The 27,758-nt window shown below is 37.1% G+C and overlaps 1 protein-coding gene across 5 annotated transcripts; it reads left to right on the forward strand.

Annotated features, from left to right (window-relative positions):
- LOC145982807 (uncharacterized) lies at positions 1-27,743 on the forward strand. 5 transcript variants are annotated; one of them, XR_014441149.1, is made up of 6 exons: positions 1-90; positions 1,370-1,540; positions 6,879-6,935; positions 9,928-10,058; positions 18,327-18,456; positions 23,676-27,743. XR_014441149.1 is itself a non-coding variant. In XM_083116174.1 (5 exons), the coding sequence occupies exon 5, from the start codon at positions 18,784-18,786 to the stop codon at positions 23,323-23,325; it is 4,542 nt and encodes a 1,513-aa protein (XP_082972300.1). In that variant the 5' UTR covers positions 1-90; positions 1,306-1,540; positions 6,879-6,935; positions 9,928-10,058; positions 18,327-18,783; the 3' UTR covers positions 23,326-27,743. The 5 variants fall into 5 exon arrangements, 4 of the variants coding, with proteins under 4 accessions (XP_082972300.1, XP_082972299.1, XP_082972301.1 ...); XM_083116174.1 differs by having other exon boundaries at positions 1,306-1,540; positions 18,327-27,743; XM_083116173.1 differs by having other exon boundaries at positions 18,327-27,743.
- Positions 27,744-27,758: the final 15 nt, after the last annotated feature.

The following is a 27,758-nucleotide window of genomic DNA, read 5'->3' on the forward strand; positions in this document are numbered from 1 at the left end:
GTTTCTTTGCAGAGGACATGTCAATTTCACCTCACAGTGTTGGTAGTAACAATACTGAAGATTGTTGTGCGAACGTTCAAAATCAGCCAGGTAAGTTTGATGGCAATTGCTTAAAGGTGTGCGTGTGTGATAGAGAAAGGAGGGGGGGAGGGAGATTGGAATGCTTTTTGTCGGTCTTGTTATGAACCACTTTTGGAAGTCGCAGCGAATGATTGAAAGAAGCAGTTTTCTTGTGAAAAACAATACACAATCAATGTACTTTATAATCTGGATGCTTAATATTTTGATCGTGGCCTTGTATAAGGCGGAAATTAAACTGGTCCGAACCCCTCACATTTGTTTAGTAAATATTTGCATTAATTATCTAATAGAATAACCAGAGGATATGAAAAGAGAAGAAATTCTGTAATTTTCAAAAGAGTTTGTGTTCTTCTAAGTCCACTTTTATGCACAGATAGGCTAATTGGGACTGAATCTACAGTTTTTAAAGCGGGAGCCGAACTTCTATGTGCTTCCATCAGGTATCGAACCCAGGACCCCTTGATTACAAGGCGACAACGTTACTACTAAGTCATCGAAGACGCCCAAAAAGCGGAAATATAATTTAGTATACACAAAATCCTGTTCCGCAATAACAGAATATATTTCATATTTGAAAGTTTAAAACACATTTGTTATTTCTTACTGTTACGGGGATCGTGTATTGGAAAAGCAACAGCAATATGTAAAATATTATATTTAATTGTATTTTTCTTGGGTTGTCTGAATTGGGCAATTTGTTTCGAAAATTAGAACGGAGTTGTTGGTAATACGATGTCTTTGATGTTACGTAATTCTTACTTTTGGAATGGTTTTAGTACATATATTGCTGTTTTCAGTACATTATTATCCGGGTCCTGTTAATAATAATTGTAACCTTCATTTTAATACCTGTTCAAAGACAAAAATGGAAACCAGGACAAAATCCCATTCCATCCATATTCTTCTATTCAAGACATATAGGCTCTCTAATTACAATATTAATAATAATACAACTTTCATTAATATTTCCTGGGTCATTTTACAGAGGTTTGTATTTACCACCGAATTCTTTACTGCTTTTATCATATTTTCTCGAAATTTCTGGAGGGTCTGTAGCCCCATCAGCTCCCCTCAGCTTACGGCAATGCTACCGTGGAGTCGAATGGGGGAAATCCCTTTAATCTGGAGAGCAGCATGTTTTCGAAATATCATGTCTGGAATTTTAAATATCTAGCTATATATTTGCTATTTGATATTCATCGTCAAGGTTTACTTGTCTCATAGGGTATTATTGCTTCTGGAAACATTGATCGGATTTTTCTACTATTTCCTCCTGTGGTGCAACTAGCTAGTGGATTGGCGTATAATAAGAAGAGGGAGCATGCGCCAACCGAGTGACGTTGCTTTGCACATTCCACAGCGACAGTTCCTTTGCAGCAGACATGCCAGTATGAGCTCATGGTGTTGGTAGTAACAATACAGAAGAGTGGTGTACTAGGAATATTAAGAAATCAGCAAGGTAAGTTTGGTGGAAATTGATTAAATGTGCGTGCGTGTGTGTCTGTGTCTGTGTGTGTGTGAGAGAGAGAGAGAGAAAGAGAGAGCAACCCCATAGCAATATATTCTGATGTCCTAGGCAGGAGGTTGTTTGGCGCCCCCTCGCCCCTCTCCTTTCGCGCAGAACTACCAAGCGCTGACATTTTATGAGCGTCCTTCGATATTTTCTTCTTGTAGCATGGTTTGGGATATTTTCATCGTGTACAATTACTGAAATCAGGAACAAATATAAACTCATTAAAAGTAATGTATGTTATATTTAAAGATTCGTATTTTTCTTATTTTAAAAAAGTTTATCATATTTAAAAATAGCTATTGCACTTTTGGCTTAGTGCTTGTAGAACATCTTTAGATACGTACTATTACTACCAAGCTCGTGCAGAAAAATCGACGAATGGCAACAATTTCATGAAACTAACAACAATAACAACGGCGCAGCGTAGCCAGGATTTTATGTCTCGTAAAGTGATCACAGAGAAAAACATTTTGGGGCAAGTTGAGAATGTCTGTAAGCAAGCATAATGTAAAACATCAACCTCATAAGTCGAAATGGATTTATGATAGACGTGACATGGTCCAACAGAGAAATCATGCACCTAGTTGAATGGTGGTAACCCCCACTGTGGGAGTTAAGCTTTTTGTTTGGGGGGGGGGGGGTGCTCACTCAGTGGCATATTTGTGATTTCCTTTTGGGAGGTAGTTTTTTTTGTGGTGTACGCAAATCTGCATATATGTTACCAGTCAGTGAACAAAACTATTGTCTTGCGTTCCTAAGTACCGTAGAACATAGGGTCTAACGCAGATTATTAAATGTTATGGCAACATTTACACGAAATTTAGAAACACTGAGTCTGTTAACATTATAAGATAAACAAACTCATACACTAAAAGAGCTATCAAACTAATTATGCAGAAAACTTGACCAAATTGTCAAGTTCAAACTTAACACCTATCTAATCTACCTACAAGTTTCTTGTGAACACATCAATACGTGTAAAATAACAGCACGAAACTTAAGCTGAAAATAGCCTGCTGTCGTCTTTACTCGATAAGATTGGTCAGTTGCAGAATGGTGTCCTTCTTTAACCCATAACACTGCATACTGTTCGGTAGGGAAACCTTTCATGACAGGCTCATTATTGGACACGGAATGATTTTTCATTTGTGTTTGTTACATACAGGGGCGCCGACTTGTCAAAATTATTGGGGGGGGGCTCTGATCACTGAAATATATTAATGAATGACTCACTCCCTCCCTTTTTTAAGTTTTGGCCTCAGTGTTCGGAATCTCGTAAAAGCCCATGAATTCCTCAAAAATATTAAAATTTTCATTTACAGTTCGAATGCAAAATGTAAATTGTTCACGGATGGATATGTTACAAGTTTCGTCAACCATAATAGCAAAATATTCCCGACTTTTAATTTCTGCTACGACGGAGCGCAAAAAAAATCTCCCTAATATATCAATGATCTCGTTATGAATATCATGTGAGAGCCATTTGTAGCCCGAACGTCCCATCCACTCTCCTAGTTCAAGCACATCTTCTTTTGAAACTCTTTTTAGTAAAAATGTTAACAATACTCATAATTATATACTTAGTATATAGTAATAAGTCATGTGTTTTGCTGTCTCTGGTCATAGCCCCCCAAAGTTGATGGTTTAGCGGTCTCAGCCCCCCAAAGTTGATGGTTGAGCGGTCTCAGCCCACCAAAGTTGATGGTCTAGAACATTTCAAATGTGTATTTGAAGTTAAGTTTATGAGGCTCAATTCTGAGTAAACTTTACAAGAGAAGTAAAATAATACATTAGATTCTCTTAAGTAAAATTATTTGTGGGGCTCTGCCCCCACATCGATAACATTGGGGGGGCTCGAGCCCCTCCAAGCCCGATGGAGTCGGCGCCTATGGTTACATAGTTAAGAAATGACGTAGTCTTGGGCGTCCGAAATGGGTGGGGGGGGGGCACGGAGGGCACCTAATGTGTACCTAAAAATTATATATTTTACACATAATTTCATTTGAGTCACAGTAATTTATGTTAATTATTACAAATTCGTTGAAGAAACATGATAATTTCAGACCGAAATAGTGTTTTTTGAGGGGGCATCACTATTTAGGAGGAAAATATGTGTCCTTTGCCCCCCATGGAAAAAAATACCTGGAAAAAATCTTGCAGACGTCCATGGGCGTACTATATGCTTAAATTAAATTTTCTTTCAGGAAGACAACAACATAATTTTCTTTTGCTGTGGATAAAGTTGTTTATGGGTAGGGGGTCCCAGGCACCCCCCTTCGTTAATTCGCCCATTAATGGACCCCCAAAAGAAGTATCTAGGGTCACTTCATCACTGGAAAATCTTCAAGTAACAGCTTGAATGTTTTCCTTGTCCCCTTACCTCTGCCAAATGTAAATTTCTCTGTCGCGTATTCTGACTTTCGTGTCTTTTTTAAAACTTTGAATAGCCCCCTCTGTGCATGGTGCCTTAGGCTTCAGCCTCCCCCTCCCCCCGCAGCCTACCCCTCGCTACTGGCCTGAGAGAGAGAGAGGGGGGGGGGATTGGGATGTTTCTTGGTTTGGATGTGATGTTAGTAAGTCCACTTCATGCACGGAAAGGTTAATCGGAACTGGACCTACAGTTCAAAGTGGAAACTGAAACACTGTGCCATGTGCCTCCACCGGGTACCGAACCCGGGGAATGTTTCACGTTCTGGTGGTGAACCATTTTTGGAATGGCAGCGAATGGGTGAAAGAAGCGGTATTGTTGAAAGGATATTCACTAACCTGCTGGGTGAGGTCAGATAATCCATGGATATATGTAGCCATTAAAAGAAAAAAATAAGCTTGTACAATACAGTGGAACCTTAATAACTCGAACTTGAGGGGAACAAGAAAAAATCGAGGTATCAAGGATTTCGACTTACCAAGGTTCGAGTTATTGAGGGCCAAAATCACCGACTTCGAGTTATAGAGGTCTAAAGTTTACTGAAGTTTCCGGCTTCAACCATTTTAACACAGAATTGTCAACATCCTCAAAATTGCCACCTTTTGCCCTCTTGCGTAATTTGGATAGCCCGCTCCCCCTCTTCGTACTTAGTTCTGTTTTTAAGAATTGGCGATAAAGTATTTGGTGGAATTTTAAAATCTATCGCAATTTCACTGTTTTTCTTAATGCCTTCATCAACCGCTTTTAAAACCTTCCGCTTCTCTTCAACACTTAATGTCTTACAACTTGGTTTCATCGACATCATAACCTGCAACTTTTTTGTACGTTACATATGTATCAACACTTCTACAACGCACACTAAGCACATTAAGAATGATGGTTACATACACGGCAGGCTGAGGGAGTTCAAGTCCCGACACGATTGTTGATCACCTGACATTGTACGTACGCACCCTACACTTCGACTTATTGAGGTCCGTGAGACTAAAACTTCGTGTTATAGACGTGATTAGAATTTAACTTCGAATCATAGAGGCTTATCAGCTTTTCATAGTCTACCTTCGAGTTATTAAGCTCAAACGGCATCCCATAAACTGTACAAAAATTCGTCTTAGAAAGGTTTTATTCGAGTTGTTGAGGTAAAATTAATATTGGCAATTCAAGGGGATTACAAAAAAATCGACTTATCAAGGAATTCGAGATTTTGAGGTTCCAGTTATGAAAGTTCCACTGTATAATATAAGCTTGTCTAATATAATATTGAAAAATATTATAAAGTGTACATATTTTATAATTCGGTAGCTTTATATTGTGATCGTAGCCTTGCATAATTGTTTAGTAAATATTTTGTATTAATTATCCAACAGAATAATCAAAGGGCATAAAACGTGGACAAATACTGGAATTTTCAAAAACAGTTGTGAACATTTTTAAATACAGTTTAGTATATGGTTTACAGGATAGACATAATTTCTTGTAATTGGCGTTAATGCAAATAATTGAAAGCCGAATTTTCATTTGCATATCCGAAATTGAAAATTAAAAAAAAGATAAGGTATTTTGAAATTTCAGTAATTTCCTCGGCAATTTCATGAATAGTGTATATTTGGATAATTCTAAATATTTTAAATTTATGTGTAACCCATACACGCCGTTAGCTTCCAATTATTGAAACGGCGCGGGTGGCGTTGATGTACTTTATTTATTGGGCAAAGAAACTATCATTTAAAGCAATTTTAAAGAAATCCTTCAAATAACCTAAGTTGTTATTATTATTGTTTTAATCCGTATTACATTCATTAACATTATTTTTATTATTAAAATAATAACTATGTATATATACAATTATTGAATTACAATTTTTGGTTGTTTAATGTCGCTTTTAGAGTACTGCATCGGACCACTTTCGCTCGCTCAAACTCGTTCGAGTCTCCCACGCTCGAGCTTGCTACGCTCGGTCGTACTGCACTCGGAGTGGAATGATTGGCAATGTCCTGTATTCAGAGCCTAATAAGCAGCACTGTGAACCTAAAACCCATACATGGAAGGAAACCGCTCTATGCAATTACAATTCTAAATAATAATTCCGTATATTATTAAGTAGGACTGAAATACAGCACATATGAAAGCATGCAATACCTACAGATCGAAACGTAAAATGGATACACATGCTGGCAGACCTGCCTAAGCAATTACAAATATCGTATCACAATGCAAGAAGTACGTGTGCATCATTGTTCACTTACCGAAAAAGGATAATCATATTCTGCGAAATAATAAAATGCAGTTATAACATTCAATCGAACTTCATTTCAATGTGACAATAAAATAACATAAAAAAAACATACAATGTCAGCCTAAGCAGTTTCAGCCCATAATCATCTATTTCATTTTCACGTATCTCGGTAAGATAAACAAAACTGCATTTTAACATGGAGATGATGACTATGTTCCCTTATTTTTCAATTTCACTTCGTCTTTTACTTCACGATCGATATCTGAGGACTCACTACCATAGACAAATTACGGAAATACGTGTACTAATAGGGTTCGAGAGTTCGGTCGTTTTTCGCTCGAGCGTAAGAACTATCAAGTCTGCATGCCACCTATCGTTGCCCGTGCGAACGATTTGCCGCTCGAGTGAAAAACACTCATTGCAGTACTCTAGTCGCTTTCCTTGCTTTGGATGTATCTACGAGGTCTAAGTTCAAACAAGAACTACTCAAATTTTTCTCAGGTATGTCAATAGGCAAACTTTACCACTTGATATATCTGAGAAGAATTTGAATAGTCCTTGTTTGAACCTACACCTTCGTTGAACTTCAGTACCTTCTAATACCTTAATTTTTATTTCAGAAGATCCGGAAACATTCATTAGGAGGACGTTCCTTTGTCTTGGAGAAACTCGTTCTGGTAAGAAGTTTTCTATTTATTGTTGTTGCCTTCAAACATAGGATTTATATACCCCCTCCCCTCACAGAAATCGAGAACAGAAAATAACTAGTCAATTTGATATACACCGCACATCCTTATTTTTTGTAGGCATTTGAAATCGATAAATTAAATTATTTACAAACCGATAATAATGTTCATCTGATAGTTAACTACGATGGACGCTCGTAGAAAAGTTTCCACGTACGAGGCGTCAGAATCAATATGTTCTGAATCCTGACATGCTACATGCCATGTGACGTCATATTTACAGATCAATAAGTATTTTCTTCGATTATGATTGAAATCACGCAATCAACTCTATTTGAACAAACATTACCATGTTTTATTATGTTTTATTTTCCACTTTACTGCCTAAAGTTTACTTGAAGTATAGTTGTCCATTTTAGACTTGGATGCAAATTAAAGAGAATAAAATAGGTACACACGAAAAATCTGGTTCTTGATTCTGTCACTTCGTTGGGTACAAACAGGGAGCAGCGTCAGGAAGAAAGATTGATTCTTGAAGAGACCGAAGCTTGTGGATTACAGTAGGGAGAATATAATTTGACATCTTCGCACCCTCTCCTTGACCCGGATTGTAAATATGTTCTCATTTTTTCCCCTTCTATTTCGGTAACTCCCACAGCTCGTAAGGAATTCGTACCAAAAGATAGTGTGAGCGAAGAAAACTTTAATATCTATTTCTTTTTACAACTGATATTAATATTGATTTAATAGTGTGGCAATAATTTCGTGTAGGGCAGCAAGGTTTACCATTTTCCAGGTTTTTTTTTGGGGGGGGAGTCGTCCGGCATCTGGGATGACAACCAGCTGTACTCTTAAGATTGACACAATTTTAAGGAACCTTCGACAGACTAACATGCCTAAAGGAATTTTTCAACTTTCCAGTTAAGGGTCAAATGACCCCACAACAGCGCCCTACATGCACCGACGGCAAACAGATGTAAGGACTGTTGTCTATCAGCAAATGAGCTTAACTGGTTTTTGAAGTTAAGATAGAATAAATCGTTTTCACTCATTAAATCCGAGGGAAATATATTTGGCTCTTTTATCCCCCACTCAGAATTTTTGAAGGGACGTGTCTTCCCTGTGCCCCCACCCACGATATCTGTCGTGAAACCGGAAGGAATAAATATGAAATAAAGATGATTTTCTTAATGGCCAATAGAATTACACATATATTTATGTCAATCCAATATTTAGATTCACATTATTTAGAAACATATTACAATTTAACTGGAACTTCGCGTTAATGGCACGGTTTCTACCAAAAATAACAGCCATATTTATTAAGATGTTCCTATCTTTGAGTTCCTGCAAGACGAATTTCTCCGATCTAGGGTCATGAATTATTAAACACTGCATGTTGTCAGTTCTGTCAAATGCATCAATTTATTTAAAAGTAAAGAGAAACTGCCGATTCCCAAGAATTTGCCAATTACATTTATGAATACCATATCACGAAAAGTGTTAGACGCAGAATTCCAGCAGTGTGATGAATATTACACTTTAGTAGAGAGCAGGATGGATGAGAATCATTATTTGTATTTTTAAAAAATGGTGGTTTTTTTATATAAAAGGTATTTTTATAAAAATAGATTTTTAATTTTTATTTTATTTATTTGAAAAATCTTGAATAGTACAGAAAAATCAATTTTACATCAAGATATCAACCGGAAGAGAAATAAACAAAATAATAAGATTGACATATACACTACACACACACACATATACATGTATAACACGAATAATAACAACTAGTGCAAAATTAACATTATTTACTCTTCAGTTGCTTTGTGCACGCTGTTCTGTAAGTCTGTTTTGATAAATGGAAGCCCGGAGCGTCTTTTAATGAGTTGTAAATGGTTTATAGTTTATAGAGAAGTGATCTTTGTTCTAAATATAGCCTTGAAGATTTAATGTATAATAAGTTGTTGCATTTGCTGTTGGGACGTGGAATTCTGATGTTAAGGAGTGGCAAGAGTTCGCTGGTGAAAAGTTGTCCATTCATGATTCTGAAAAGAACTGTTAAATCTGAGAGTTGACGGCAAAGAGAAAGGTCATGAATTTGTGGAGTGGATAGAATTCCTTGTTTGGAGAAGTTTGCAAGGGTTGGACATCTGTGTTTGACTATTCTGATGAAGAAAGTTACTACTTTGTCTGTTTTCTTTAAATTGCTTTCACATGCCATTGACCAAATACAGGAACCATATTCAAGAATAGAAACAACCCACATTGTGAAGTAGGTTCCGAGGGCAGAAACATGTGTTATGTCTGTAAATCTGTAAATTAGTCCAAGTATTTTCATCGCTTTCGTAGTTATGTAGTCTATGTGATGGTTGAAAGTCAGTTTGCTATCAAAAATGACACTAAGATCCTTGTGCTGTCGTACGAACGGAATAATATATTAAAAAATATATATATAATATTGTTCATCAAAAAAGTGATAAATGTTTATGGAAAGGAAGCAAGCCGAAAGCAGATTCTATCTGAATAGCAGACTGGAATCTGATCTTATACACAACGCCAAAGTATTTTAAATGAAAATTGATTTTTATGATTTGAAAAGTATAATTATAACAATAATAGCAATAACAATAATAAAAGTTTCTGTGACTGAAGGACAAGGTATGATATCTTACTCTGCCCTCCAGGCCCGAGAAAAAAATTGCGGACGCCATTGGATACAATGTGACCACAAGATGACTCTGGGGGCCTTTGTTAGCCTGTAGGGATTAGGAAGAATCTGAGATGATCATTTCTCAATCTGTAGGACTGGTGTCCGACAAACTCGCAACAAACAATTAATTTATATCTGGCCGGTGTCCGAAGTTATCCAACCCTAAGGCCCTTGGTGAAGTGAATTCTCCCTTTAGTCCCTGAACTGTATGTGACTGTATGTGTTTGTGGATCGGATGTACTATAAGTGCTGTCTTGTTTTTCTCTACAGAACTCAACCTCCACAGTTCATGTTCTTCGAGAATTAAGCCGAAAGAGGATCACTGAAAAAAGCTCGTGCTGTTCGGGAGACTGCCCACCGTAGGGATTACTCATTTGCCTTTCTTCCTGCTGCGTTACGAGGTGAGTGCAAATTGCTTCCATGCTAACTCATCTATAACATTAAGAGAACAGGTTGTGGGATCATATGGGATCTGAAATGGTTCATTCAGATGATTAAAACATTTTAAAATAATCATATTCCTATCGTCAATTTTGAAATTGTTAATTCAACATCACATTTCACGGTTTGCTATTGCATTATGCACAGGGAAAAGTTTAATTTAAAAAGCACATAAAGTCTGTAGGTCAGAAAAATTTATACGTAAATCATCGGTTTAGTTTAGTTTAGTTGGTGTTTTAAGTCCACTTTATGCACAGTAAGGCTAATCAGGACTGGACCTACAGTTTAAAGTGGGATCCGAACCACTTGTGCCTCCACCGGGTATCGAACCCGGGACCCCTTGATTACAAGGCGACGACGCTACCACTGCGCCATCGGGGAGGCCCCATGTAAATCATCGGGAAAGATGCAGGGAGGTGCATGAAAACACGCTTCAATTGACGAGTTAAAGTACAGCTCAACATAAAAATAAATTCTCTCTGGCATCGGCGTTACCTCTAAAAAAGAATGTACAAAAATGCATCGAACTCTAAACTTGTTTCTTGACAAATGCCAAAAGAACAGACTCTAAAGCATAAATCGATGCGTTTGTGATGCATCAATAGATTTGATGTTATGACCTCCCCACGTAAATTACCACTACAGATGAAGCAACTTACGAGCGAACGTCTCACCACGCAATGGAAAGTTATACTGGCCCCCCATTTTCCTTGAGCAATATAAATACGTACTTATAGTGAGAGCAACAGACCTTATCAATAAAACATAAATTATAACCAAAGCTATCTTTTCATTCTTTAGGTTTATTACAATCAACGTATTAACATTAAATAGAATAACTAATAACAACAATTCTAACAACAGTCACGTATATATACATATCCAGTAAATAACCTTGAACAATTGGCACCTAGATTTAGTGTTCCCCCTGTGTATGTTAAACTAGATCGATATTAATTCTTGCATTAATACCCGTACTGTTATCGGCCATACAAATCAATGAAAGTTTAGCTTTCAAGAAAATAAAAGTAATAAACCCCGAAATTAATTATGTTAATTTTAGCCCTAATGGCCGATCGATAAGCTGACTAAAGCGGTTTACGTTATTAATTAATTCATGGTTTATTTGAAATACTTAACTGCAGTGGAGCAGTTCCCCAGTGTATGTGTGTAGCTTCGCTAGCCGAGACGCCCGAGATCAAGTGGGCGAGAGATTCTCCTGGCTCGGACACGAGTTTTTGATATTACGTAGCGTGACGTCAGATCATGTGATGTAGCGTTGACAAGTCTATCGTACACCTATGAAATGGGGTGGTAATAGTGTTTTCTGTTTATGTGCCTGAATTCATCCCACTGTTTTCACTAAAATATATTTTTCAATACATAAAAACACAAGAAACTGTTTCCTACGCATAATAATTTACAGGTCGTCATGCGAACAATATATATGAATATATTCAGTGTTTCATTTGCACAATCTACGAAATATTATTCTGTGACGTAGGTTTTTGAAGGATAATTTTCACATGGGATGCTACGTACAGTGTCTCTCAAAAGTTTTAGGACAACGACATTTTAAACTAGGCAACCCAATTTACACAAGGCGTTGGTGGGTTGCGTGTAGAGTTAGGCTCAATTTCAGGGTTGCCACATGCACAATAGATATTTATAAAATACGCGAAAGGAATAAAAACAAGTAATATTCTATAAAATTATTAAAAATATCACTATTATATCGCGAGTGACAAAATTATTTCTGAAAGAAAAAAAATAGGTTTTCTAGTATTTCATCGCTGATGAGTCTACAGAAAGGAAAAGAGATGAGAGAAAACGAAAGGTGACAAAGGAGAGGAGAAAGAGAAAGCGAAAGGAGAAGAGGAAAAGTAGAGGAGAGAAGAAAGAGAGGATAGACGAAGAGAGGAGATGTAGTGAGGAGAATGGAAAAATATTCTAGGAGAGATGAGGAAAATGGAGCAAAGAAGAGAGGAGGGGAGTGGAGAGTAAAGTAAAGGAGAGAAAAAGAGAAGAACGAAAAGAAGAGGAGAAGAGTGCAGTGGAGTCGGAAATCTGAGACAGGAGAGGAGATACGAGGAGTGGAGATGAGTGGGATGGAGATAAGATGCGAGAAAAGTAGGGAAGGCGATATGAGATAAAAGCAGACCAAGCAGGAGGAGGCGAGAGAAGAAGGAGAAGAGAAGAACAGAAGGGACTGAAGAGAAGAGGTAGTTCCAGAAAATATCGTCTGAGCGTCAAGAATTGATGCATTGGTCAAATTATCGACATGAAACATTCAATAACATTTTGAAATGTATTGGAGAATGTATTAGATCGGTTCGAAATAGCTTTTGGCTTAGTTCAGAGCAAAGGTAGAATATTCCATGTAAGCTCTTTCATTTTACCTGCAATTATATCACTAAAAACATGAATGTAATTTGAATATTTATAAGAATTATCCAATTTTTGTCCACTTCTCGGTTCGTTGAAATGGAGATTTTGTAATTTAATATTTCCCCTCCCCCCATCGTTAATTCCAAACTGAATCATGCCGTTTCACACGGCGTGGACAATGAACACAATGGGATAGGTCTAAAACTTACGAAAATTTTCTGCCACCGGAAGGGTTTGAACCCACGACCATCAGATTGACAGTCCTGAACGGTAAACACTACCCTACAAGCTTTCGCTCCTGAAAGTAAGTAGAAGGAGCTGACCAAAGTGAAATGTAGATGCAACTCTCCTCCTACATATAATGTGCATAGAATACTTGTTTGTAACAAAAAAAAAAAAGAAAGAAAAGAAGGTAGCACGACTCGGCGAAAACATTTAATGGAGAATTGCACATGATGAAAACTTTTCATTCGATATTTGCGGAGGTATCCTTGCATTGAACTCGACTGGGAAAAGGGGTAAAATTAGTATGTCCTGAATTGCCACAAATATAAATAGTTATTTCATTAATATTTGTCAATGTCTTTGAAGCAGTACACAATTATCGTTAGAGTATCATAATTCACGATCTTACACATGAAAATATCCCTTTGAATGTGTGTCAATTCATTTATTTGTTTATTTTTATAAATTCCATATGCAGAACAATGTAGCCACCATACACTGCTATTACAAATAATGTTACCACGCTCTTGTTTATTATAAAAGGAGAATTAAAAAAAGAACACCTAGTATGGAGGATCGAACCTGAGACCGTAATCAATGCTTTTAAGAACTTAACCAATACAGTACGCCCTTTGTCTCCCTTGGAGCAACAGTTCTTAATTATTCTGTCGCGTGAATATTGTAAACGTTATCCTGCAAAAAGAAGTTCAATACTCTGATATAGCTCTGTACTTCTAGAATTACTCTATACACATGCATTTGAAATTTTACTCTGAATTTATTTCTTCGTTGTTAGTATATCTAAGCTTGTGAATATACTTTATTTGTAATTTTATAACGGTTACATGAACATCTACGAAATAGTTCCTTATAATAAACTCCGGTTGACCAATTTGTTAATATAAACAAATGGAATACAGATTGTCTTCGAGCTTACATTGTTAAAAAGGAGCGGATACACGTATTACTATCCAAATACTTATTCAATAAGATATCTTGTTTGCCAGAAATTATGACTTAAACTATTGCATGTTGACCTAATGCCCACCTAGCCGCCTCTGATGAAATCTTCATTCTTCAGATTCTCTTCAAATTCGACTCTGGTCACTTGTAACTTGTTGGGTGCAGTCACTGTGCATCGACGCACTGTGTTTTGCGATAAGAAGCGGGCTTGAATAGCGTGAGTGAGTAACTTTGAACGCGAGCAAGCTACGCTACCAAGCTTGTCTGGCTTTGAAAACCATGTCATTTTTTTTTCACTGTTTCCGAACGCGATTGCTATTGTAGAAGTATATATTCTCTCAAAAGAGCAAGAAAGGAAATTCGACCAATGTTCTCCCGTCGTTTAAAACCAAATATTATCTATTAAACAAAAAGTTCACGATTGCCAATAAACCTATCTGAGCATAAGATGGATGTAAATAATAAATTTAATAGAAAGATTCTCCAAAATTTCTCTCCCACTGTCTACGTCAGGCCAGTACCCAGGAGGGGGTGGGATGGTTGCCATGCCCCTCTCGAACCCTGAAATATATTTAAATGTAAACCTATCAATAAATACGAAAATAACATCGTCGATTTTAGAAATGAGTAAAAATTTCAATTTTGTTCTTATATAAATGAATCTGTTTCTTGCGCAAAAGTCTTCAGGCTGCAACACTGGGTAGTTTTAGTTTTATAATCATTGATGCAAGGCTACCAGACGTCCGATTCAGCGATTTAGTCAGGACAGTGCGTTACTTTCAATCCCAGTCCTGACTTTTTCGAACTGCAATCGTGATGCGAGATGTCTCTTTATTATTGCTTTTTCTTAACTCACAAAGAGAGATGTTCTATATTGTAATAATAATTCCTAGTACGCAACGTTTAATTTATAAATATATTATTTTCTAAACATAGAATTATCATGACTTTTCAATGGCGCTCGCACTATTTGAACTATTTTGTAATATCTCTATCTCTCTTTAATAATAATAGTAATCCGTTGGGCAACAGCCCCTTTCTCTTTATATATATATATACATTTGAAGGTAGGTAAAGTGTTCCCTGTGCTTAGCACCACGCCATGAAGGCGTAGAGGGGGTGTGGGGGTAACGCCCGACACTTTCTTGATCCGGTCGTGAGTGGGGGTGATGTGATCAGCATTACGCCCCCGACCGCCTTTACCCCCCAGGGTTTCCCCCAGGTACCTATGTTATTCGACGTTGGGTGGGCGCCGGGGCCGCTTCCAACGTTAGAAAAGTTCCCGGATTTAAACCGGCCGGGGATCGAACCCGGGATCTTTAGCATGGTAGTCAGACGCGTTACCGACTGAGCCTGCCTATATATATATATATGGGTGGGTCTGGCCCCTCCCTCAAAGAAATCCTGCGTATGGGCCTGGTCTACGTCAATGACAGAAATGCAAGCAATATTATTATTTATATTTAACCCAATTAAAGGAATGTGGAAGAATTTAAACGAAATAAGAAAGAGCAGAACGACTGTTACTCTACTTTAAAAATTGTTGTTATTCGAGGAAGAAAAATAAGAAGGATTTACCCCAGCACCTTAACACAGTGTCCCACGAGTCTCTCTTGATTAATACTGTCAAATGTGAAGTGATTTTATGAATACAATTTTCCGCCTGTTTACGTCTAACGTTGCGCAGATTTGGTAGTTCGCAAACGGTGTAATTATTTCGTGTTACCTTACGCAACAGCAAAGACATTTCATAAGACTGTTCTGAACACGACACTTGCGTCACTAAACAAGCATTTCGTCTGTTGCAGTATCACAGGAAAAGAATATCGTCCTGCAATGTTCAAGAATCTAGATATTATCCATTAATAATGTCTAATCAAAATAATAAGTTAGGAGAAATACCAATATTTTCATTTTTCTTCATCACTTCGAAAAATATTTCTCGAAGATATCTGCTATACTGCAAGAAAGCAATTCAAAATTAAAGTAAAAGTTCAACTACATGTACCCAACGACATTTACAATATTGGAGGGACAGAATACTTGAAAATTGTTGTTTCAATCGAAGGTAAGGGCGTGGTGTAGTGTTTAGAGTTCTCGATTGGGCTGCTAGCGGTCCCAGGTTTGAACCTCTATACTAAGTTTGGAGAGCATGGTAACATTATTTGTAATAGCAGTGTATGGTGGCTACATTGTTCTGCATATGGAATTTATAAAAATAAACAAATAAATGAATTGACACACATTCAAAGGGATATTTTCATGTGTAAGATCGTGAATTATGATACTCTAACGATAATTGTGTACTGCTTCAAAGACATTGACAAATATTAATGAAATAACTATTTATATTTGTGGCAATTCAGGACATACTAATTTTACCCCTTTTCCCAGTCGAGTTCAATGCAAGGATACCTCCGCAAATATCGAATGAAAAGTTTTCATCATGTGCAATTCTCCATTAAATGTTTTCGCCGAGTCGTGCTACCTTCTTTTCTTTCTTTTTTTTTTTGGTACAAACAAGTATTCTATGCACATTATATGTAGGAGGAGAGTTGCATCTACATTTCACTTTGGTCAGCTCCTTCTACTTACTTTCAGGAGCGAAAGCTTGTAGGGTAGTGTTTACCGTTCAGGACTGTCAATCTGATGGTCGTGGGTTCAAACCCTTCCGGTGGCAGAAAATTTTCGTAAGTTTTAGACCTATCCCATTGTGTTCATTGTCCACGCCGTGTGAAACGGCATGATTCAGTTTGGAATTAACGATGGGGGGAGGGGAAATATTAAATTACAAAATCTCCATTTCAACGAACCGAGAAGTGGACTAAAATTGGATAATTCTTATAAATATTCAAATTACATTCATGTTTTTAGTGATATAATTGCAGGCATAATGAAAGAGCTTACATGGAATATTCTACCTTTGCTCTGAACTAAGCCAAAAGCTATTTCGAACCGATCTAATACATTCTCCAATACATTTCAAAATGTTATTGAATGTTTCATGTCGATAATTTGACCAATGCATCAATTCTTGACGCTCAGACGATATTTTCTGGAACTACCTCTTCTCTTCAGTCCCTTCTGTTCTTCTCTTCTCCTTCTTCTCTCGCCTCCTTCTGCTTGGTCTGCTTTTATCTCATATCGCCTTCCCTACTTTTCTCGCATCTTATCTCCATCCCACTCATCTCCACTCCTCGTATCTCCTCTCCTGTCTCAGATTTCCGACTCCACTGCACTCTACTCCTCTTCTTTTCGTTCTTCTCTTTTTCTCTCTTTTACTTTACTCTCCACTCCCCTCCTCTCTTCTTTGCTCCATTTTCCTCATCTCTCCTAGAATATTTTTCCATTCTCCTCACTACATCTCCTCTCTTCGTCTATCCTCTCTTTCTTCTCTCTTCTACTTTTCCTCTTCTCCTTTCGCTTTCTCTTTCTCCTCTCCTTTGTCACCTTTCGTTTTCTCTCATCTCTTTTCCTTTCTGTAGACTCATCAGCGATGAAATACTAGAAAACCTATTTTTTTTCTTTCAGAAATAATTTTGTCACTCGCGATATAATAGTGATATTTTTAATAATTTTATAGAATATTACTTGTTTTTATTCCTTTCGCGTATTTTATAAATATCTATTGTGCATGTGGCAACCCTGAAATTGAGCCTAACTCTACACGCAACCCACCAATGCCTTGTGTAAATTGGGTTGCCTAGTTTAAAATGTCGTTGTCCTAAAACTTTTGAGAGACATTGTACACGTAATGTTGGCAAGAAACTTTCTTTAATGCAATAATGTAAAGGATCACTGCGAAGAAATTGCACCCCATACTACTGAAGAGATATGCACTCGAAAACTGCTAATGATTGAGAATATACATCAAATCATTAAGCAATGAGTACGGAAAGTAATTTCTGTATTGTTGTTTTGATTAAAAAGAAAGCTAGCAATGTGATTATTCTCGTATATTTAGCCCATTTCTTTCTCCAAAGAAGAACAAGGCAGGTTCTTAGTTGCTATTACAGTAACATGTAGAGCCACGTTGGTTCAGTAGGTAGAGCATCTCGCTTTTTGTTTAGATTTAGGATTTGTGATTTGAGGTAGAAATTTTAGAGCGTGCCCTTGTAATGGAGCCCCTAGCATCTAATTTGTGGGTAATTGTGGATAAAGGCTGCCGAAGCCGTGTTGATCACATTACGTCCACAAATGTCGGGATTGAAAAAGTGTGCGGCCTTACTTCCACATGACTTCCCGCATTTCGCAACGTTCCTTATTTTCAACTTCTCAAAGTGTCATATGGCAGTCAGTCATGTTAGAGCTCTATGCACATTCCAGTTGATTATTATTCTACCTAGGTATATTTATGAAGTAGATGAAATAAATTGGAATTTAAAGACGAGTAAAGAAAAACTTAATAAACAATAAATCATTACTCATATCATTGGAATACATACCCCTTTCATCCTAATAAGAATTGGAAAATTTTAAATTAAAATGATTATTTATACATTGCACTATTCGATTGTAACGGAGAAGCAGGTTGGAAGGCACGCTTTTCTTACAACAATTGGTAAGGAGCCAGTTCAAAACCCTTCGCTTTATGTGTTGAATCAGACTTTCGAATAGATATTTAAAACTCATGTTATATATTTTGATTCTAGGTTACACTTCAGTGGACGATTGTCTTCAGGATAGCCATTTGGGTATAAGATGGATGAAGCACCATAATAAAAAACACAGCACTTTCCACAACACACAAGTGAGCCAAGAAACTTCAAGTGAAAAACGAATGTAAGTGTGCTCACTTATTTCCAATCCCCGAGTGCATCACAAGAATCCAGAAATTCATTGGTACATTTACATCATTGGTGGAATTTAAAGAAGTGGATACATTAAAGAGGATAATAATTTTTAATAAACACAAATGTAACTGGTACATTAAATAGGGTTAGGTGATCTTAACTATGTGGAAGGACTGGATTTAATGACTAAGTGCAAGGAAATTTTACTGTATAATTGTGTGCATGTGTAGTGTAATTTCCTATTTATCTCAAACACAAGAGCAAAGTTAGACTTGAAAAGTGTATTCACACATAATTAACACTTTTAATTGCAGAGATGGCGCCTGTAGTTTCAAAGCTCAAGGATGTTACTGTCTGTAACGAGAAAAAATGTGATGAAGCAACAGCGAATGACTCACCTGAGGACAACGGATCAGATTCTGCGGATGGACAACAACGCATGACTTACGAAAAAAATTCGGGGACATCACGAATGAGTGGTCAGCTTTATGAAATATATCTATCAATGTATTTCCTTCTGAAGGGAAAGAAGCTCTGCGATGAAAAGAAGATGAAGAACTTCTTGTTAGCCACAAATTTAAAACAAGCAGGCGCATTTGATGATGTAGTTTTCAGCTATCGCTATGTAGACCAGAAAGGAGCAGAGAAGACAAAGATCATATTCCTACAAGCAAAGCACCGAGATGACCCGCTGAAGAATAAACTTACTCTAAAGCAAAATCTTGCGAAAAAAGATAAAGATTTTGAGCTGACGACATATTTCACAGCCTACCGTAAGATTAAGGAGTGCTTTCTGACGATGAAAACTCATCCAATATTTAGAAGCAATTTTGAAGATTGTGAGTTTGTTTTATTCACTAACAACGAACATGATTTCATGCCAAATGATCCAAGTGATGAAGAAATTGAACTTCTGGAAGATAACATACTATCTATAGGCAATAAAAACAATTATTACAAGCTCAATTTACACGGAATTAAAGGAGAAAAAATCCTAGAAACTCTGAGAAATTCATCAGATTGTCATAAACTAGCCAAACAGTTAGCAGAATGTGTTGTCTCTAAGAAGTGTGTTAGCGTGGATAAAGATGTTATGAAATTGTACCACCATGCTCTAGCTAAAGATGTAATTGAAAGGACAGATGAGAATGAAGGAAAATTCAAAGAAAAATTCCTCTCAACTGAAAACGACAGTGCTTTCAAACAAATGTTCCTACATGAAATTCAATCTAGAAAAGGGATCACTGAATTTTCTGATGGAGATGTGATATTTCAAAATATCAAACTTTCAAAGAATTTTGGCAGTATGAAGGACATAGATGAAAAGCCAGCATTACCACATTATGTTGTTCCTGAAGAGGAAATAGAAGATTTCTTAAGTAGGTTTAAGATTTTTGTGAATGAGCCGAATGAGATTGAATTAAGTGATCTCATAAAGAAGGAAATACAGTGTAAGTTCACTCTAGAAGACAGCGACATACAGGGCGTGTTTTCCGAAACAAAGACTAAAATTGAAAACTGGTGGAAACGGAAAGACGATAATTATTTTCTCACACAGGACAATAACTTTTATGAGGAATCAGCTAGAGTTTCAGTTTGGTTTGACGTTAGAGACCCAGTTGAAGTATTTACAGGAAGACAAGATGAGTTACTCAAATTACATCAAGCTGTGCAAAGAAACCAAGGAGAAGATAAAACCACTGATATACTTCAATCAACTTCAATTAGTGGTCTAGGTGGAATAGGAAAGAGCGAGTTAGCAAGGAAATATATTCAAATGTATTCCAAGGAATATAACGATAACATCATGTGGATGAACGCTGGAAGTTATGACACACTTTCTGAATCATTTCGTAGACTAGCGGAAAACAAGTTACGAATTCGCACAGAAAACGTGGATGGAAAACCTAGAGATATCAAATCCATTGTGAATGAGGTCTATCAAGTTTTCTCAAAGAGGAAGAGTCTTTTTGTATTCGACAATGCTGAACAATGTACAAGTGAAAGAGAAGGAGATAACGGCATAGGGCAGTTTATGCCTTCATTACCATCAAGTGCTAACAGACCATACATTCTTATAACTTCCCGCAATCAGAATTGGGGTAACATACAAGTCCTTTTGTTAACCGTTTTCAACTTGGAAGAAGCAGAAGAGTTCATTAGAAAAGCTCTGAAATTAGTAGAGAAGTCTCAAGAAAATGATGTCAAGACATTAGGTGAAATTTTGCAACGTTTCCCCTTAGCTCTGCAGCAGGCAGTTGCATACATAAGAGAAACGAACAATAAATTACATATGATGGGTTCAAGATTCTCTATTAGAGATTACATAGAACGATATAAGAAGGAAACTGAAAAATTACTCAACTATAAGTTTCCAGATGATAGTTTGGATCTTTACACCAAAACAACTTTTACAACGTGGAAGATTACCACTGACAAGATACAAGAAAATGTTGAATATGGAGAGCAAGCAATGATGGTTCTACGTATTATTGCATATTTATCTGAAAACAGTATTCCAGTAGAAATATTCAGAGGGCTTGGACAATCAGAGGTTGAAAATGAACTGGTGGTCAGTATATTACACATACTTAAACAATATTGTATGATTGATGTAACAGAAGATCTGGTGAACGTTCACAAATTAGTGCAGAAAGTGACGCAGATTAAAACAAGAAAAGAAGGAAAGGAACGAAAGATTATGAGTAAAACATTTGAATTACTAAAATGCAGTCTACCATCTTGTAATTACACAGTTGATGGTGTTCTGAGGATGAGACTCTTATTACCACACTTTGAGACACTCCTTACCCACACTGATTGTAGGACACTTAGCGATGATCGAAACTCACGCCTGTATCTGGAGGATCTTTTAAGTATAATGGCACTCATGTATGATACCATAGGCAATCCTAGAAGACAAAAAGATTTACTTTGTCGAGCCCTCGAAATTCAGGAGAAGTATCTTGAACCTGGTGATTTGAAAATTGCTCACACGCTCGTAAGCTTGTCAGATAGTTATGCAAATTTAGGCGAACCTCTGAAACAAAAGGAATCAATTGAAAGAGCCTTGGATATATTCCACGAACATTACGGTGCTGATCATTTGGAAATTGCAAGGTGTCTTGTAGACTTAAGTATCGCTTACGAAGGTTTAGGCGAAACTCGTGAACAAAAGAAATTGCTCGAAAGAGCCTTGCAAAGTCAGGAGAAACATTTAGGTCCAGATAATTTAGAAGTTGCAAAGTGTCTTGTAAATTTAGGTAATTCCTATGGAGATTTGGGTGAACCTCTGGAAGAAAAAAAAGTACTTGAAAGGGCCTTGCAAATACTAGAAAAACATTACGGTGCTGATCATTTTGAAGTTGCAAAATGTATTGAAAACTTAGGTAACGTTTATGGAGATTTGGGTGAACCTCTGGAACAAAGGAAGTTACTTGAAAGGGCATTGGAGATAAAAGAGAGACATTACGGTGCTGATCATTTTGAAGTTGCAAGGTGTCTTGTAAATTTAGGTAATACTGATGGAGCTTTAGGTGAACCTCTGGAACAAAAGAAATTACTTGCAAAGGCCTTGCAAATACTGAAGAAACATTACGGTGCTGATCATTTCGAAGTTGCAAGATGTCTTGTAAACTTAGGTAACGCTTATGGAGCTTTGGGTGAACCTCTGGAAAAAAAGAAATTACTTGCAAAGGCCTTGCAAATACTGAAGAAACATTATGGTGCTGAACATTTCGAAGTTGCAAAATGTATTGAAAACTTAGGTAACGCTTATGGAGATTTGGGTGAATCTCTGGAACAAAAGAAATTACTTGTAAAGGCTTTGCAAATAAAAGAGAAACATTATGGTGCTGATCATTTCGAAGTTGCAAGGTGTCTTGTAAACTTAGGTAACGCTTATGGAGCTTTCGGTGAACCTCTGGAACAAAAGAAATTACTTGTGAAGGCCTTGCAAATACTGGAGAAATATTACGGTGCTGATCATTTCGAAGTTGCAATCTGTCTGGTAAACTTAGGTAACGCTTATAGGGATTTGGGTGAACCTCTGGAACAAAAGAAATTACTTGAAAGGGCCTTACCAATAGTCGAGAAACATTACGGTCCCGATCATTTTACAGTTGGTTGTACCCTTACAAACTTAGGTATCGTCTACGGAGATTTAGGTGAACCTCGGAATCAAGAGAAATTATTTGTAAAGGCCTTGCAAATACAAGAGAAACATTACGGTGCTGATCATTTTGAAGTTGCAAGGTGTCTTGTAAACTTAGGTATCGTCTACGGAGATTTAGGTGAACCTCTGGAACAAAAGAAATTACTTGTAAAGGCCTTGCAAATACAAGAGAAACATTATGGTGCTGATCATTTTGAAGTTGCAAGATCTCTTGTAAACTTAGGTAACGCTTATGGAGCTTTGGGTGAACCTCTGGAACAAAGGAAATTACTTGTGAAGGCCTTGAAAATAAAAGAGAAACATTACGGTGCTGATCATTTCGAAGTTGCAAGCTGTCTTGTAAACTTAGGTAACGCTTATGGAGCTTTGCGTGAACCTCGTAATCAAAAGAAATTACTTGTAAGGGCCTTGAAAATACAAGAGAAACATTACGGTGCTGATCATTTTGAAGTTGCTTTTACTCTTTGTAACTTAGGTATCGCTTATGGAGCTTTAAGTGAACCTCGTAAACAAAAGAAATTACTCGAACGGGCGTTGCAAATACTCGAGAAACATTACGGCCCGAATCATCCTTACGTTGTAAAGTGTCTTGTAAGCTTATTTCACACTTCTGAAGCTTTAGGGGAAACTGAGGAAAAAGTTAAATTATTTGTAAAGATCTTGAGAGCAGAAGAGAAACGTTAAGATACGTTAAAGGTTTTCAAGTAGTATAGAGTATTTTCCAAAACGGTGGATTGGCACCATTGGTCTTAGCGATATTTAAATAGGTGTGGCCTAGTCGTCAAATATTTGGTCAATATTTTTTGGATTCCAAAAACGTAAAGAAATTGTCTAATTTTGAATCGCTATTTTTGATAATTACTTCTGTATATTACATTTGATTTTAGTATACGGAGTATAAGCACTTTATACACTAATAAGTTAATATTAATGATTAATTACAATTCTTACATTATAGATTAATTTATCATTGCTTACGCAAAAGGATCGAATACTTCGTTAAACTTGATTTATTTTGCTCTTATTATTTTCAGTTGAAAGTAAAGCCAGGCCACTAAGACGTTGCTGACTCATAGTATTCCGTAAATATGTTTTTATAATTTTAAAATTAAAAAGCGATCTTTTTGCTTTTGCTACTGTGAGAGGAACACTAAGGTGTGTGTGTGTTGCTAATCTCTACGGGGATAGATGAAATTAAAGAGTTGCTGTTGAAGTCGGCTGATCGCCGTATAATTGGGCAACACGCATAACGCATCACAGGGAAGCCAGTATTTCAGGATCTTGCTCTTCCACTTTTATTGCCGCTAACCGTACACGAAACAAACCGTTCACACTTGAGGATAACTGGAAGTCAATGAATTATGCTGTATCACAAGAGCATGAGCAAGCTCTTTCACATCATTCATGTTTTATCTTGTGCCGGCCCCCGTGGTGGAGTGGTTATCACATCGACGCAAGGGGTGCCGGTCATGGATGTTTTGATTATGAGTGTCATCAATTTCATCATGTCAACACTCATCCCCATCTTCGGAAATTAGCCAAATGTGGCACAAAAGGCGAAGTAAAATAATAAAGCAAATCTATAAAACAATGTTATCTTGTGTTTCAAAGCACTTCTCATAATGTTTGTAACTGAAATAAAGGTTTGGAAATGTTTGTTTGTTTTTTGCTTTTTGTTTTTTCAATTTTTTGAGGTTCCTTGCGTAGCTCAGTGTCCACAGATTTTGACAAAAATAAGGTTGCAGTGGCGTGACGATGGGGGTTTGGTTGGGGTCATAAACACCTTCTGACCCCATATTCCTTTAAAAAAAACGTCATACACAGGAAAAGATGTCAAAATTAGGGCTGAATACTGAAAAAAAGTATACGTGCTACGCTACTGGAAGGTTCCATCACTTTCTGTGTGTCAACAACTGCTTTCATGCGTTTAAAACAATTGTCCAGTTGTGAGCAAATTGTGTCTTTCATCGGGTAAAAACCTTTTACCACTTCTTTCGTTTGCCAAGTATTTGGTCAGAGTTCGTCAATCTGCTTCTTTATCTTTTTTTTGTTCTTTTTCCAGAGAATTCACTTGAAATCCTTCTAGTTGACATCAAGTGATTCAAATGATTCCCGAAGTTCAGTCTGTCATTTAGAGAGCGTTCCGTAAGAGATCATATGCGGGCATATCAAGAGAGTGTGCTTGTAATGACTTAGAAAAGATTTTACATTGAACATTCAATAATAATATGAATCCGGAACATTAAATTTTGCCCGGAAGGCCAATAGGCCCTACTTCTTTCATTTGGCTTACTGTTTGTTAATATTATGTAAGAAATAAACTTTGAAAACACCAAAGACCTCCCTTCAAGAACAGACACAACTTCTTACCTTCCTGCCTATCGTGTTGGATTAAGCATTTTGGGAATTGGGTTCGGTTTATTTCATTTTCAAGATTTGAACTCTTGCCAGGAAACTGGTATTAAAAAAAAGAAGATGTTGAATATGTTGACATTCTGAACTGTTACAAAAAAAACGGGACACTTTCCCGGTTACCTTCTACTGCATTAAGAACCAAATTTAAATTATGTCTAACACAATTTTGAGGTGCAAGTTGCTGGGTTCTTTTTAGTACTTAATCCGATTTCCAGGCCAGCGTTGCAATGCTTATCTAATTGTGTTAAAACCTCAATAATTTTACCCCGCTGGCATTCTTTAATGCTTGGCATAAAGGGAAATCGTGACATAATTACTGCAGGCGTGCAATGATACGAAGCCACCAGCTTTGGGCCTCACACGTCACCATCATCTGCCTGCAGTGGAAAAGTCTATCAAAACCATAAGTCAGGAAAATTACAATCTTGGGAATTTTCGGGGTCCCTTTATCTCGGGAGCCCCGGCTGTCCCAGCCTAGTTACGCCCCTGTAATCAGTATTCCAATTGTCCTTAACCACAAATGTTTCGAAATATTAAAAACTAAATGAAACAGTCCTATGAAAAGAAATATTTGTTGGTCAATTTATATTTCTTAATGATTTTCCATACATCATTTCAGTCTTGTTTTCTTTTCAGTTCAGCCTGATTAGTGGTGTATGTTTGTAAATGAGTACATCAGTTACACGCATCACATAGATGCACTGTATGTGCAGTGTTTGGAAGAAACTAGCAAAACTCAGTTATAAGTAACAGTTACCTTTCTTGAGGAAATGTAACTGTACCTAGTTAATTTCAACATAAATAGCTGTAACTGTAACAGAGTTACTTCTTTCCAGCTAAAGTACACTTTTCAACAGTTACTTTACGACACTTAAATTGCTATATAAGTGTCGTATATTATTGAAGATTAGAAATTATAGTGGAGCCGGAACTCAGTTTCTGATTGATTGATTTGCTTTATATGACATCGCTTCTTGTGTCACTTTTGGCTAATTTGCGAAGATCGGGATAGGTGACGATATGATGAAATTGATGAATGCAAACTCACAAACATCCGTGCCCAGGCCAGGATTCGAACCGGGACCCCTGGCGTCGTAGCGCGTTGTGCTAACCACTCCGCCACGGGGGTCGGCGGAACTCAGTTTCTACCGCGGTACAAAACTCTATTATGTGATACACTAATTGATGCAAACAATAGATGAAGACGAAAAGAGAAAGTTGTACTAAGTTTGTCTCCTCGGTGGCCAGTCGTAGGCTCAAAGTGCCAGGTATTTCAGGGTTACAGGTTTATCTTGTTTCATCTCTCCTTTGGGAGTCCTCAAATCCAAAGCGATATGCATACCTCGGAAGAGGGGTGGATTTCCCAGAAGAGAGAAGATAAGCTTCTGGAGGATAATTCTTTCCTATATTGACAGTTTGCCATTGACAGTTGTGTGTTGTGAAGTGTCTCATGTTGCTGTAGTTTGTTCATCTTTGGCCTTATAATTTATAATAAAAATAATAATGTGTAAGCAGCATCCGATATTTTTTTAATTGTTAGAATACTGGATTAAAATGAAAAGAGACATACTGCAACACCGACTCTACCAGTCTAAATAGTTAAATTACAATATGATATTAGACTTGATTTTCGTTGATATGACCCCTGGTAGTGAGACGGGCGTGATAGGATGCCATTTTATTTTAATTACACGTTATAATGTGGAGACGCGAAGACAATAAAGCATCGTTCTTCACACGGACATTGCTCCTTGTCGGTCGTGATCCCTTGACCCCTCCGTGGAATGCAGACGCTGCACTCTTGCACCGACGTGTACCAGACAAGCAGTTGTGCACGCGGCGGCAACGACCCTCAAGAACAAGCGAGAAGGAAACCAATATTCAAATACAAATCTCACACTCCCAATTTTATTTTATCTGTCCTTCCTTACTGAATGAATGGCAATCAGTGTGGGCGCAGGATGCGGCCTTCTTTGGTATGCCAGACTGGGGTTCAGGACTTGTGAGTTGGGTTCTGTGAGTTTGATGAAGAAAATAATCTTGTATATCAAACCGCTCTGGAATGCCGGAACGGAATCCATTGCGACTCCGAGATTATGCATGCCTGTCTCACGGCCCGGGAAACGTTATTGAGAATATTATTGAAGATGTTCTTCATAATGTTATTAAAAATATTATTATTAATATTGTTAATACTGTCCTACCATGTAAACATAAGAGTCGAAATCAGAACAGTACAATAATGGAAAATGTTATATTCACACTATTCATAATCGGTTTTAAAAAAAATGTGTACATGAAGCCTAATGTAATGTCACTCACGAAGTTCATGTCCTCTGTTCTGGATCCCAGAACAGAAATAATATCACATAAAGTATTGTATACATCAATTATATCATGTATATATTCCTTTGTACAGCATTACAATTTATTATTATACCAATTTAAAATGCAATCAAATAGTAATAAATAGAGAAAATGAAGTCGGGGAAACCGTCAAATTGGGAGCAACTGACGTCCTGGTATTTTTAGGAACCAGGACAATAAGAGCATACCCTTGAATGCATGCGGGAGGAGGCGGGCTTATTTCGGGGGATCCCCCCCTCATTACATGTATTGAATAGTTGTAATACGTGTATATTGGTTGCTTATGGTTAATAATTGTCTATAATTATATGATAATGCAAATTCAATATGTAATG

This window comes from Lepisma saccharinum, unplaced genomic scaffold (assembly GCF_977018435.1).
Source record: "Lepisma saccharinum unplaced genomic scaffold, izLepSacc3.1 HAP1_SCAFFOLD_435, whole genome shotgun sequence".
NCBI lineage: Eukaryota > Metazoa > Arthropoda > Insecta > Zygentoma > Lepismatidae > Lepisma > Lepisma saccharinum.

Bases quoted from the DNA above. Each gene is read 5' to 3' on its own strand.
- LOC145982807 (XM_083116174.1), top strand. From the start codon at position 18,784: ATGGCGCCTGTAGTTTCAAAGCTCAAGGATGTTACTGTCTGTAACGAG.